The sequence below is a fragment of the Astatotilapia calliptera genome, chromosome 11 (genome assembly GCF_900246225.1).
Source record: "Astatotilapia calliptera chromosome 11, fAstCal1.2, whole genome shotgun sequence".
NCBI classification, from domain to species: domain Eukaryota; kingdom Metazoa; phylum Chordata; class Actinopteri; order Cichliformes; family Cichlidae; genus Astatotilapia; species Astatotilapia calliptera.
In genome coordinates, this window is record NC_039312.1 from 30,584,840 (window position 1) to 30,599,356 (window position 14,517).

Here is a 14,517-nt window from a genome sequence, read left to right on the forward strand (position 1 = left end):
CTTGGGAGCATTATATTTCTGTTTACTGCTGTTTGTTAATTTAGCCCAAACTGAATCTGAATGTTTAAGTGAATCAGCAAAACCTGTTGATGTGCCAACTGCTCACATAATCCCATCATGCTCATCACCCTTTCTGCATACTGTTTAGCTCTCCAAAATGAAAAATAAAAAACTGGGCGGGGTTGTCTTACTGGGGTATACTTTTGGCGACCAATCAAATCTTCTCGATGAAACGCACCTGAGAAGCTGCCAAAGCGAGAGGCGGGCGGGCTATATAAAACCCACTGCCCTCACATGTGTCCCTCAGCATCGGTTCGCTTATAAGAGGCGACTGCTTCTCGTTTCCAACGTTACACACTCTCTCTGTCCCCAAACGCAGCCATGCATCTCAGCGCGCACGAGTCTTGCCATTCCCTCTTCTTGTTTTGCATCCTGCTGAGGAGTTGCCAAGCCTTCAAGAACGACGCAACGGAGCTCCTGTTCTCTCACGTGAGCGCCCCGGTGCCGGAGGTCCAAAGCAACGTCTCCATGAACCGTCCACGAACCGGCGGGAGAGGAGCGGGCAGCGCGGCGCACGACAGAAGCGGTGAGTGGAGTGAAGGGACGCATCTTGTTTCAGAGGACCAGAGGATGCTCCTCTGCTTTGGTATTTTTGGAGTTTGCAATGAAGTTTATTCTGCTTTAAACTTACTTTAGAGAAAAAGGTTCTGCTTTGTTGCAGAATGTGTGTTTTTTTTTTAAATTGCTTATTGTAAATTTCTGATGTTTGGAGGTGTTTCGCATGATATGCGAATATATCCTACCATGTGTGCCTTTAGCACATTGTAGACTGTTTTTGCATCTTTAGAAGCTTGAACGTTTTTAATTTATCTAGTTATTCTTCTCTATGAAAAGGTGTTTGCAACTACAACTAAAACCAGTTTATGAAGATCAGGTTATAATGCTTTTTAAACCACAAAGATCAAATGTCTTTTAATCAGGCACTTAATCCCATCATCACCATACTGTTCCCATTTACACATTCCTACATTCTTAAAAGGGATTATTTTACACTAAATCATCACCAGTTTGCAGACATGACTGGAAGCTTATCGGAGTGTCTAGACTGGAAAGACATGGAGCAAATTTAGGGGTGTTATAAAAGGGAAAGATGGGCAGTGAATGCAGTGAATTTGAGCACACCAACCCCCCCCCCCCCCCCCCCCCAGTGATATATTGCTCAGTGTAACACACACCTGATTGGCTGGGGTCCAGACAGGGATGCAAGGCTCTATCAGGCCGAGCAGCGGACTGGATGAAAGTGTTCTCCCATACCATTGTGGCGGATTACTAAACGGGGAGGGGGTGAAGTGGCAAAAGGGAGGGAGAGATCAGGCTGGAGCCTTCCTTCATTCATCAAACACTGTCACTGAGAAGGGAGGGCATTGTATATGGAGTTGTTTCAATGGACTCAAGCTTGGGTTACAGTGACAGAGGGGAGAGCAGTGGGACACTGTTTGTAGCCTACGGGAGAATAATGTTGCTGTACAGAAGTAGACCCGCTTCCCAGATTTAAAGAAGAGAGTTTTTCTGTTTCACAGTGCTGTAATTACTGAAGTAGAAATGTCAGGGTGCTCCTCTTGTATCGTGTGACTTGCCAGAGGCTGCAAAAGGACTTATGACTAGTACAATGGGGGTAATCTTCAATCAGACCAAAAACTAGAGATGCAAAATTGTTCTGCAAGGAAAGCAAAAACTCTAAGTATAGCACTTGATTGGAGCTTTGCAACTGTGAGAATCTTCTGCTTTTATTTTTCACTTTCAAAAAGAGTACACAAAGAAATCTGTGAAGTAACTAATAGTCAAATAATTTGTTGCAGCCCAGTTTCTGTCTAGCTGCCTACATATATTTCTTCATATTCTCACACGTCTTTGTTTCTGCCTACAGAGCAAAGTCAAATTGGATGCAGAGAACTGAGGTCCACTAAGTACATCTCTGATGGTCACTGCACCAGCATCAACCCCATCAAGGAGTTGGTGTGTGCAGGCGAGTGTCTCCCAGCTCAGATGCTGGAAAACTGGATTGGCGGAACCCATGGCAGAAGGTTCTGGAATCGACGGAGCAGCAACCAGGACTGGCGGTGCGTCAATGACAAGACCCGTACCCAGCGCATCCAGCTGCAGTGCCAGGATGGCAGCACAAGAACTTACAAGATTACAGTGGTCACCTCCTGCAAGTGCAAGAGGTACTCGAGACAACACAATGAATCCGGAAACAAGTTTGAGGAGTCGGCCCTGTCGCCACCGAGGCTTCTCCACAAACACAAATCTAAGAGCAAGAGAAGGTCGGGGAAGAACAGGCTGAGTGAAAACTGGCACGAGACTGAACCCTGAGAGACACTGAACATGCAGAGTGACTCTAAACCTCAAGAAGTTTTGTCTCAGTGATGTTAAGACACGACATCCAGAAACAGCAGTTGTGGATTATATGTGTGTGACTGGGACTTGATTTATGTGAACTGGTTCCTCACCATGATGAAGAACTCCAAGCAGGACTCTGAGAACTTTTCTTGACATTTTAATCCACATGCTTAAAGCTAATATGACCAGGACTTGTCTGCAGAATGTTCTCCAGCCATGAACCATGCATAGACTGTCCTCTAGCCCTGTGCATGTGTTCATATAGTCATTTGATATGCAGATGGAGATCTTTAACTAACGAAGCGCCAACACCAATAAACACTACCCAACATCTTAAAATAATATTGTGTAAATAGATGTACATATATAAAATTCATGCTTTATAAAGTATGTCCATTTGTATAAAATTTTACCATGTAAGATTTATGATGTAATATATTTTATTTGGCAGCGAACCTGATAAGTGTGGCTTAAGTGCAGTCAGCATGTGGGTGAATCCTCTGGAAAAAGCTTTGTCATCAATCAGTCGTGTAAAAATAACATTGTATGAAATAAATATCCTTTTTTTTTTTAATCATATGTGTTGTTTCTAGTAGGAATTTTTGGTTTGATGTGTTTCATTTTCAAGAGGGCTCTCATTAAAACTTAAAAAGCCTCGGACATAAAATGCACCAATAAATTTATATTTTTCAGGTAAGAAAGCTGGATGGATTCAGCACTGGCATATAGCATGATTTCTGCCATAAACACATTTCCACCTATCTGCAGTGTAAATGGTCTTGAAACATCTCAGGAATTAGGACCTCCCAGTCCTGACCAGTGGTCCTGCGGACAGGAGCAAATATTTCCCATAATTCTTTTTTGGAATTACTACTTTACTAAAATGGGAAATTAAACACCGTAACGTTTAAATTATACTAATACAAACAATAAATGAAAGAACAGTAGATGAAACTGATTATGATGCTTCTGGACTCAATTAAATAGTTTGAGTATTGTTAACATTAGGGAATTACCGGGCTAATTGTGTTAATCAAAAATAAAAATCCCCTGGACTTTTTTGGAAACCAGAAAGACATACGTACAAATGAATGCATAGAATAAAAAGTACATTATAGGTGCACAAATGTAAGTATTTCTAAAAGTTCTCTCTTTTACATCCTGCGTTTTCCTCTTTAAGGACCACATATTAAAGGGAAAACACTGTTTTCTTACTTTTCTTCAAGTCACATAAACTTCACAAAGCGAAGTTCACAAACTGTTACCTTTAATCCTCTGTTGTGAAGTGTAGTTAACTTTTTAAAATCAAAATAAATACTCTACGAGCTGTTGTAAGTTCATAAATTTTACATTTGCAACTTTCAAACGCTTTTATATTTATTTTGAAGCGTTCACCGGAAGTGTTCGCCATCGATAATCTGCCCGCTTCACAGCGGTGGTTCCCCCTTTTCCTCTTTTCCATCCACGTTTTCGGTATCTTACCCACCCCGCCCATCAGAAGGGAATGGATAGCTTTGGAAAGTAACCTACAGTGAAACCCCTCACACCCCTATCTGTAAACATATTGAGGTCAGTAATATGAACACGCGGGGTGATAACTGTGAACCGCACAGGCCCGCTCATCCCCGGATTTTCACAATGTGCGAGGCCGGGAAGAGCGACCACCACTCGGCAGAACGCTGCGTGGACTTCCCTGTATCGGTGGTTCTTCCTGCCGGAGGCACCGGAGAAAGAACGGGACTACAGACACCAAAACAGTTCTGCACGTTTCTTGGCAGACCGCTCATAAGCTACACTATTCAGGCTTTCGAGAGGTAGGAAACGTCTACGATAGGAGAGGCGACAAGATTCAATCCCCGTTAGTTATTAGGGAGACACGGAAACAGAAGGAAAAATGCCTCAGCTACTACCACCATGGCCGGATTAGTGGCTCGGGTGGCCCATGGGCAATATTTAATCGTTGGGCCCCCGCAGTGCACAGTACAGTCAATATCTGATTGCTCATTAATAATCATATTAAAAATATATATAAATACTGAAATTGGGGGGAATCCTGGTTTCTAATTCAAAAGAAAACAGCTTTGGCAATTTGAGTATTTGCTTTGGCTTCAGCAAATATGGTGGGCATATTCTCCTATTTTGTGACATATGCACAAAAATTGTGGATCATTTCTATTTTCAGTACATTTCCTGGCTTCCATTAGTTATGAAAATAATTTAAAATAGAAAAATATCTCATTCCCACTCATGCATTTTCAGCCCTAATACAGCAGTCATCCCTATCCATTTGAAAAGGAGCTGTACTGAAAAAATCTAAATCTGGTCACTTGTTTTACGCAGTCCTCTATTTGATGTGCAGATGTGGCATACATAAATGTTATGCTTTGCAGGCGACTGAACCCTAAGATCAGGTGTACTGTAGAACTTCTATTTTTACAATAGAAGTTTTTATGTCGTCATCCGATATATATCGTTATATTGAACAGCCCTATGTACTGATGCAGTATGAGGAAAATAATTACTTGGAAATAAGTTGCATAATATTTTTTTTTGTTCCAGAAGATTTTTCTTTGCATGCATATTGGGATTAGCTAAATTTTGCACAACTGGCAGAGGGGGTCAATTGATAACTTTTTCTCTGTCATGCTCCTTCAGCTTTTCTAGCATGTTAATTCTACCTTTCTTTTTCAACCTATAACAGTCCATTAAGTGTTTGTACCCTTTCACATGCTTTGTCCAATTTGGTGCCTCATTCTGATACACCAGAGACATTTTTGTGACTTATTAACCTTTGTAGGAGTAAAATCTGCTCACTCAATTTTTTTATTTTACTCAATTTATGATTGTCAAAGCATTAGGGTATTTTTGTTCAGCAAACAAACATATTTTCTACAGATTTTTGGCTCAATAACTAAAGTGATGAAAAGATGGAGCTACTCTGTGTTGTGATCATTGTTTGACCTCCATTACAACAATACCAAGACAGCTGGTTTTTGAAATCTGATGTGTCTCCTAGCTTGTTGTCAGTTTATGTGCCTGTCAGAAAATTAACAAGCAGAAAAGACACAGCCTGTGTGCCCCTCCTCGAGGTTACAGGGAGGCTGCCAGGGGTCAGGGGCTGCCAGTTTGCTGGTAAAAAGTGGCTTATTTGAACCCAGAACTTTTATTTTGTTCATGTTTTTCATGCATTTTACAATCAGCTACAGCTGCAGGTAGTACCTTATTAGCTTGGTTTAACATTAAGATCCAAAGCTTTTAATTTTCTATAAAAGATGAGATGATACATTATAGTTATAAAAAAAAGGTGCTGGCTGGCAGATTTTTGAACTAGTGGACATCCACTAGTCCCCCCACTTCACTTCTCCATGCTAAGCTAACGGTCTCTTGGGGCTACTTTCCTATTTAAGTCAAGTATGTGAATTTAATGTAAACTGTTTGCAAGAGAAACAACTATACTATTTTTTACCCAAATGCATATGTTTTACTAAATAATAAGAGTACTTTAAGCTAAAATAAAATTAAAACAAGCATTTTTAGCGTGTTAATTGTCATATAAATATTATACATATTTATATTATACATGTTTAAGTGGTCAGAAAATGTCATCCAGTGTTTTGGGAACTTTTCAAATCTTTCCTGACTTTTTCCACATTACACAGCCTAAAAAATACTAAATATTTGAGTACTTGCAGTTAGGGCTGGGCCATATTATACCGTTCACGGTAATACCGGTATAATGTTAGGCAACGATAGGAAAATGAAATATCGCGATAGAATGGGAGTAAAACGCGCATGCGCAGTGCCTTTGTTTTCATACGCACATGGCCGATTGTTGAGTGAAACAGATGAACCAGAATTGGTTTGTAAAAATGGTGCAACTTCCGTGATGTGGAACTGCTTTGGTGTTTGTCCATCAGATACACAACAAAGCACATTTTTTTGCAGAACATGCAAGCGGCCGTTGTTATTGTCATATTTGTCGGACTAAGATGCTCTTAAATCTGGGAGTAATCTGGGTCCTAAACTCCGTATTCTTCAGGTCAAACAACACTGCAGCATCACTTAGAGTTAAAAACTTTCTAAATTCTTTCATCTTTAATAAAACGATCAGCATTGCTGCTTTACCAGGTGTAACTATAAAGTTTAACTTCCAGGCATCCATGAGAACAAAAGTTATTACATTTAACGGAGTTAGAAGTTAGCAGGAAGCTAGCGGAAGTTAGCTCGCTAGTTTCGCTAGTTACCTAAGCATGATATTGCATGTTCTGACTGAGAGATTTCTGAAAAAAATCAAACGTACAGCTCTGCTATCACTTCCAACATAAATGAAGACAGGAAACTAAACAGCAGTGACGTTTGTAGGGTTACTGAAGTTGGGCTAGCTGGTATATAATGATGTGCTACGTGATCGCTAGCGACACAGCTATGTTAGCATAACATAAACAGTGAAGCTGGAGGACGAACACTAACACTTTTCCACTTATAAAAGTTAACGTGAAGGTTCTTCCTGGTTAGAGACAAATGCAATCGCATGGCAGGATGTTGTAAACGGACCAAACTTCAGTCAGGAGAACAACTGAGATAATCCATCCACAATACGAGGTTAGTCATTAATATACTGCAACAACATGGGAATAGAGCAGCTGCAGAGAATTCAACATTAATGAATCAATGGTACAGAAGTGGAGGAAGCAAGAAGAATGAGTTTAATAAAGTTTGATTTATCTGACTGCTTTGTTTCGCTTAATGTGCCTTATAATCCCGTGCACCTTATGGTCCGAAAAATGCGTACTGCACACTGCAGTTTAATGTTGCAAAGCACCTCTTTTTAACCATATAACCATATTATACGTGGTTATGCTCAGGATATGCCAGCCCATTTCTACTGGAAATGCCTTTTGGTTAAACTTTCAGCAAGGAATTTGCATTTGCACTGTTACATTTTTATAAAGCTTTAATGTACATAAAAACCAGCTTCTTGTTTAAGTGAAAATAAATGGAAGGTTGTCTTTTTGCGCTAGTAATGTTGTGGAGTTGTATTTTGTCTCGCATCAATTATATCGTCGGTTATATCGTTATCGCAAATTTTCAAATATATATCGTGATAAATATTTTTGGCCATATCACCCTGCTCTACTTGCAGTCCCAATTCTCCATCTGAGGGCTCAGTTTACAAATCAGGCATTTCTGACCTGATGTTTCTTTTTCTTGCAGTATGCCATGGATCCAAAGCATTGTGGTCGCTGTTGCCAAAGAAAACATGGACCTGATGACGGACATCATCCAGCGGTTTAAGCACAGAAAGGTTCGTGCGGTGCCAGGAGGCTCGACGCGTCACAGGTCGATATGTAATGGAGTCCTGGCTCTGGGTGAGGAGGAGAGGCCAGCAGTGGGCAGACCGAAGGTTGTCATCATACATGATGCTGTTCGGCCTTTTGTGGAGGAGGATTTTCTGTGCAAGATAGCAATGGCTGCCAAGGAACAAGGGGTTAGTGTGACTAAAATGATTAATATTTAAAAGATTAATCACGTATTGGAACCTGACCTGAAATCCACCCAACATGTTGTTACATTTGCTGCTTATTTTGTGTGTTGTTTGGAACAGAGTTTTCATCCTTAGATTGTCTTATTTCCAGCACCTCAAATCTGACCTTTCCTGGAGTAATCTGTTACATGGTCATGTAATCATCCTCTGTGTGTATGTTCCTCTTTTGCTTCTGCCTTGTAATGATTGTTCTTAAAATATCTTCAAATGTTAATATGTACACAAGCTGGCTCATAGCCAGTAAAAAAGAGGGAAGACAACATTGGTTGTGATGCCAGTAATACTTTAATTTACAAAAGTAAAAAATAATAAACATGACATCTGAGGAATCAGAGGTATAAGTCGTGGCATGGAGGCATAGATAAGTGAAGTGTAAGTGAGGTGGTCTGGGCATCAAAGCAAACAACAAATGGAAACCTGGAGGTGTCATTCCGAGGAGGTAGAGAGAGATGACGCTCAGGCTTACTTGAGGTATAATGCAAACCCTGCACAGATCAGTCAGTGGAATGACTCTGTCCACCACCGAGCCTCTGCAGGAGAAAACCTGGCAAAGTATACAGGAAAGGTACTCGGCCTAACTCGACTCGCTTATCTATAGGGAAAAGAATACAGAGCTAGGGAGCACACAGCTCGGCAGGAAGACTGTAACAATATATACATGAGAGGTAACGAGGGAAGGAGAAACAGATGGGGAACTAAACACTGCTGAAAGCAATCTAGACAACGAGCAGGGGGAAGGTTAAACACAATACAGTAGATGTACACAAGATACAAACAAACCACTATCAAAATAAAACAGGAAATAAAACAACTAAACATGGAAACAGCAAGGCAGTGGAACACTAAAAGGCAAAAGAAAACAGAGACAAGACTGGAGGAACAGAATGGAAACAGCAACTGTTAAGAATAGTAAAGTAAATACTAACCCAAACATAGAACCACAAACCTAAACTGCACGTCCTGAATAATCAGCTAAACACAAACAAGAGCCACTGGGAAAGTATAATACATAAAACCAACATATAAACAATGTTATATTTAAAAATAAACATCAGTCAAACATAAATCACGTCAAAAAAACAATGACAAAAACAGGATATCTGAAGGTGCTACCGTCAACTAGGAAGGAGTCATTACTTAAAGCTAGGTTCTAAAACAAAACTTCCTCATTTTTCTATGGTGTTTCCATCTTCTCTACCCGTCCTGCCACCACCACTTTTGAGTCTTACACTGCCATTACATTAATAGCAGTGTAAGGTTGGACAGCTCTTTTAAACTCGAGAAACAAATCTCCTCTGTGGTAAAAAGCAGTTTCTACCAGCTACGTCAGATATCTAAAGCAAAGCCATAACTTCCTTTGAAGGACCTTGAAAAGCTCATTCATGCTCTTATCACTTCCAAATTAGACTACTAATTCTCTCTACTCGGGCCTCTCATCTTCCTCTATTCACCAGCTCCAGTTAGTTCAAAACGCAGCTGTGCGTCTCTTAGCTGGTACTAGAAATTCTGCCCACATCACACCAGTTTTAGCCAACCTACATTGGCCCCCCGTTGATTATCGTATCAATTTCAAAATTCTTTTGCTTACCTTTAAAATTTTAAACAATTTGGCTCCCAGCTATCTATGCGAACTCCTTCATTTGTATATCCCTAACAAGGCACTTAGATCTTCCAATCAAAAGCTCCTGACGCAACCGAGGTCTCGTCTGAAGTCCAGAGGTGATCGGGCCTTTGCAGTCATAGCTCCCAGACTCTGAAATAACCTCCCTCCTTATATTCGTTCTTCCGAGTCTTTTAAATTGCGTCTTAAAACGTATTATTTTAGTCGGGCTTTTGATTCAAACTAGTATGTTATTTCGTGGCTAGTTTTTGTTTCAAACAATTGTCATATTGTTTCCTGCCCTCCTTTTAACTGTTTCTTTTGTATTCTGTCTTATGCTATTGCTCTGACCGACTGTGAAGCACTTTGGTCAACTTTGTTGTATTATTATGTGCTATGGAAATACATTTTGATTTGATTTGAATAATAGTGGCATCATTAGGACAGATGTCATTAGATGTGAAGGTTAAGTACCACATGACTGTAAACGCATACAAAACAGCAGAGTGTATCTAACAGCGATGGCAGGTTGAAGGCAGGATTGGACACCACTGGTGTGTCTGCTATGTGCTCAGCAGACACTGGGTTTGCGGTGAAACCCAGTGTCTGCTGAGCATACACAGTTATTTTCATTACAAACGTGTTCTCTGTTGTCGTAAACAACACACCTAGGGCCTGTTCTTCGTACCGCGCTAAGTGAGTTAGCTGGATTAGATTGTTGACGATTTCGCGTGATCCTGGATCGTTCGGTTCCCCGAAGCTCATCCGGGACTTGCTGTCATAGCAACAGAGCCGTAAGCGTAAACCTGCTCGGGAGCAGGTTTACTTTATGTAAACAGGATTAGATCGCGGCCACGCAGGTATGTCCACTTCATTTATACGAAAGCAACAGCGATATTCCACCACTGTTTCACCATAAATAAATAACATCAATGTAACTAAAGATAATGCAGCACCTGATCCTTTTATTGATGTCACACAGATACATACAGGTCATTTCCTAAAAAAGGGAAATGTACTATTAACATTCTATTACATGTATGTGATTATTACAGATGTAATTCATATTTCAGAGTAGTAATTGTAAATTACTTCGTGTAATCAAGATGAGAGACCACGGCTATAAAAGCGAAGGTGGATTTGGGAAGCCTGTTGCAGCCATGTCCTGTCCGTTTACGCGAGCCACCCATTGCGGAAGGTGCAAGATTGATAAGGAGAGTCCTCAGAATCCAGCGTATATTGCGGGATAGACAGGATCCTTTAGCTCAGCGCGACAGTGTGCTCATTGAGAGATATCGATTTCCCCGTGAGGGTATTATTTACTTAACCAACTTGTTGACGAGGGGGTGCAGGACCACCACCTGTCTTTTTTTGCTCTGCCCTTTTCTTGGTTGCTGTTATGAACAAACAAACAGATTATTTCAGGGTCTCATTCCAAGAGACGAAAAGCAATATAAGTGATAGATATTACCATTCTGTAGAATATTCTTATATTTCACTTTTACTTGTTCCCATGTTCTAGTGGGTCCTGTTGTGGCTCTAATGTGAAAGAGGATATAATATAACAATATAATATAATGTAATATAATATTGGATAATATAGTGTAATATAATAAATCTACCCTACCGCCTGCTGGTGTTGGCCAGAGGGGCCGATGGCGCGATATGGCAGCCTCGCTTCTGTCAGTCTGCCCCAGGGCAGCTGTGGCTACACCTGTAGCTGCCTCCACCAGTGTGTGAATGTGAGAGTGACTGAATAGTGGCATTGTAAAGCGCTTTGGGTGCCTTGAAAAGCGCTATATAAATCCAATATATTATTATTATTATTATTAAATTACTTACGAGTTTAATTTGTCAGCAACTTTCTGCCAGCCCTCTCTCCTTGCTTTTGCAGCCTTTGCAGTGTTCCCTTGCGTTCTGATTTAACTCTGAAACTCCTGAAATCCCTCACTCAGGAGTTCTTGCTCTGCTGCCGAAAAATACCGAGCCGAGCGCACTCCTTCGACATTTTCGCCGACCAATCAGAGGGTTGCCGATCACTGTTTCTGCTATCGATGCGTATCCCCTTTTACGGCACCCAGTGATCGCACATTACTTCATCCAGCTGTACTAATCGTCAACAGCAGGTGTGTTCGGGGAACCGGATTAGCGCGCTCACGGTTAGCGCGATGGTTTGGTCTTGGATGTTTCATTTGATCTTGGATGTAGTAAGCGACGTACGAAGCACAGGGCCCTAGAAGAAGAACGACTATTAGTGGCTCTAGCTGAATTTCCCATTAATTGAATTCCCCAATGAATGAGGTGAATTTCCCATTGATTTTCTTCACTGAAACATAAAAAATTTATAAATCTATGAATTTTAAGTCTTAAACCAAAACAACAACAAAAAACAACTGCAAGGTGACTTATGACTTAAAAAAGACATATTTATGTTTAACAGTAAAGGAACGACACATCCCATAACTCATTACAAATCCCAGCGTCCACAACAAACAACTTCCAACCTTCTCAAATGTAATCCTGTCCATTACTGCAATGTTAATATGGTTAATATTAATGTTGTATAATAAAAATTATTTATATATATATATATATATATATATATATATATATATATATATATATATATATATAGTAAAAGGCAGAATAAAGTCAGAATAAATTAAATAATCTTTATAGTAAGGTAAAACACACAGATTTCTTTCGGCAAGTTTCACTTTGCTGGTGCATAGTTGTGTATTTAAATCTCAGAAATTGTCATATCATGAAAAATCTGGTACGTATTCAGGAAACCTCTGTTTTCATCACAGGAGAGAGAAAGATCTTAATCCTCCTGCAAAAAGAGGAAAAACCATGAAAGCCACTCGTTCCTCACGCTTGGAAAGCGTACCTAAATGAAATTGCAACTTTAGTGCATACTTCATTTTTTCTTGTGCTTTAGCAGAAAACCAGAGAAGGCCAATTAAAGCACATGGTGTAAACACATCAGACATCCTGCTGTTTTATTTTTCTGTGAGGAGTACAAGAAAGTTAGCCACACACTAAAATACAAGAAGTTCAAGTTCTCCCGTCAAAGAAAAACCAAAGTGTTTTTGATTGCACCTTTCACTCACCCCTTTAAAACCAGATGAATCCATCTTCTCATAAACTGTTTATGAGACCGACAGCTCCATTGCTCTTGGCGGTGGTGTTTATGTCACTGGTAACATGCAGAAAACATTTAGGCCGAAGCCACGGCCTCGTTGATGAAGAAACTCACAGATTAGCTCCATTATGAGTCATGATTGAAGAACCCAAACTGAGAGAGGTCACACAGGTTATGAAAAAAGCAAGCGCTCCTTTACACAGGTCAAACATTTGTGGTGTTTCTGAGAGTCCATGCGTGCTATGTGACGTGCATTCACAGCGGACGATCTGGTCTTCATTATCCTGCCTGTGTCCACGCTCATGATAGAAAGCCTGTCTCTACTAAAACGTAACAGATTAATTTTGATTCTAACAGCGTGTGTAACATGCAGAAACACATGTTTGCTTTCCTTTCATTTGTTTCTTCCACACAGGCTTGCTGAATGCCTACTCCTGGAGTCTGTCTTCAATCTGCCACAGAGAGATGAAAATATTATCTCAGAAGTTGTTATTATTTTAAATATCCAAGGGAGGAAGTGCAGAGTGTGTAGTGCGTACTCTGGCTGTTCTGGTTACGATGGATTTATTGTTACTGTGAAGCTGCCAGCTCATGTGATCAAGGAAATGTTCTGTCCTCGAAATTTTCACTCTTGGCTGAAAAATAATCAGAATTATTTGATGAAAAAATATCTGAAGTGAAGGCCAGTTTACTACTTGTATAGCAATATTTCATGATTCATGTACATGTTTAGTAATATTGTTTTAAAGGTCACACTTTGATCATAAAGGGCAAACGTTATACTAAAGCGTTGACATTAACTCACTATAGACTTTTGCTTTGATGGAAGGTAACTGCATGTGCTAGAAAAACTCTGATTTTCCTCTTTTAAGTGTTTCTGTCTGTTCCTCTCTCTGTTCTGTAGAACTGTATAGTCACACAGTATTTGGTCAGACTGATTTGTGGCACCATCAGCTCATTGCACACTGCCTTGTGTGAATATTTTTGGTTCCCTTGAGTGTGTCTAAGTATGTGTACATGTGAATGTACTTATTCACGACATTTACCTTAAATATTTGGATTTAATTGTGCCTTACTTATGCGTTTGGAAGCAAATGTGATCCTTGTTTTATTGAGGATTTTCCTGTCTAGATATTTTAATTTTTCTGTGTATTTTTGCATGAATATGTTGATAGATATGTATCAGTGTGCTCCCAGTATGCTTTCTCGTAAAAGGCTTTTTGTTTTTTCTCTAGTCTCCCTTCAAAAACTATTAACTCATTCACTGCCAGCCATTGGCAGTGAATGAGTTAAACCCATTGACTCATTCACTGCCATTGACGGCTATAGACGTCAATGGCAGTGAATGAGTTAAAAATTGTTAGAAGCATCTGTGATAGTTTTTACAGCGAGCTTTATGGCAGTCAGGTATATATGTATGCAGAAATGTTCCATACATATGCATGCTAACTGTGAAATTACATTCCAAAGCTCAAGATAACACTGCTTTTATAGCATGAAATTATTTCATGTTCTTTTGAAGATAGTTTGGGACTGACTTCATTGTTTACAGAGCTTTTCTTGTTCTCTTTTTTCTCTTATACATTCTGTCCTTGTGAACTATTGAGCACAAATACGTTAACCTAAATGCTTTGTCTTTTGTCCAAACAGGCAGCGGGAGCTATCCGACCTCTTGTTTCCACAGTAATCGCCACCACATCCGAGGGCTACCTAGACCACTCTTTGGAGAGAGCCAAGTACAGAGCCAGCGAGATGCCTCAAGGATTTACATATGATGTCATCTCTCAGGCCTATCAGAGGGTAGGACCTATAATCTGATGTATCTTT

General features: G+C 40.0%; 2 protein-coding genes across 5 annotated transcripts in view; both read left to right on the forward strand.

Moving 5' to 3' along the window:
* The first annotated feature begins 258 nt into the window (after positions 1-258).
* Positions 259-2,979, forward strand: sostdc1a (sclerostin domain containing 1a). Its single transcript, XM_026184920.1, has 2 exons — positions 259-586; positions 1,928-2,979. Exons 1-2 carry the CDS (start codon positions 382-384, stop codon positions 2,371-2,373), a joined length of 651 nt encoding a protein of 216 aa, XP_026040705.1. The 5' UTR covers positions 259-381; the 3' UTR covers positions 2,374-2,979.
* An 812-nt stretch (positions 2,980-3,791) lies between these two features.
* crppa (CDP-L-ribitol pyrophosphorylase A) overlaps positions 3,792-14,517 on the forward strand; it is a 60,187-nt gene continuing 49,461 nt past the window's right edge. For 3 of the 4 annotated variants that reach the window (XM_026184233.1, XM_026184235.1, XM_026184234.1), the window contains exons 1-3: positions 3,792-4,214; positions 7,615-7,888; positions 14,341-14,490. In XM_026184233.1, the coding sequence (XP_026040018.1) occupies positions 3,979-4,214; positions 7,615-7,888; positions 14,341-14,490 (660 nt within the window). In that variant the 5' untranslated portion in view covers positions 3,792-3,978. Of the gene's footprint in view, positions 4,215-6,976; positions 7,003-7,614; positions 7,889-14,340; positions 14,491-14,517 lie in introns of those variants that run through there. The other variant, XM_026184236.1, reaches the window with a different exon arrangement.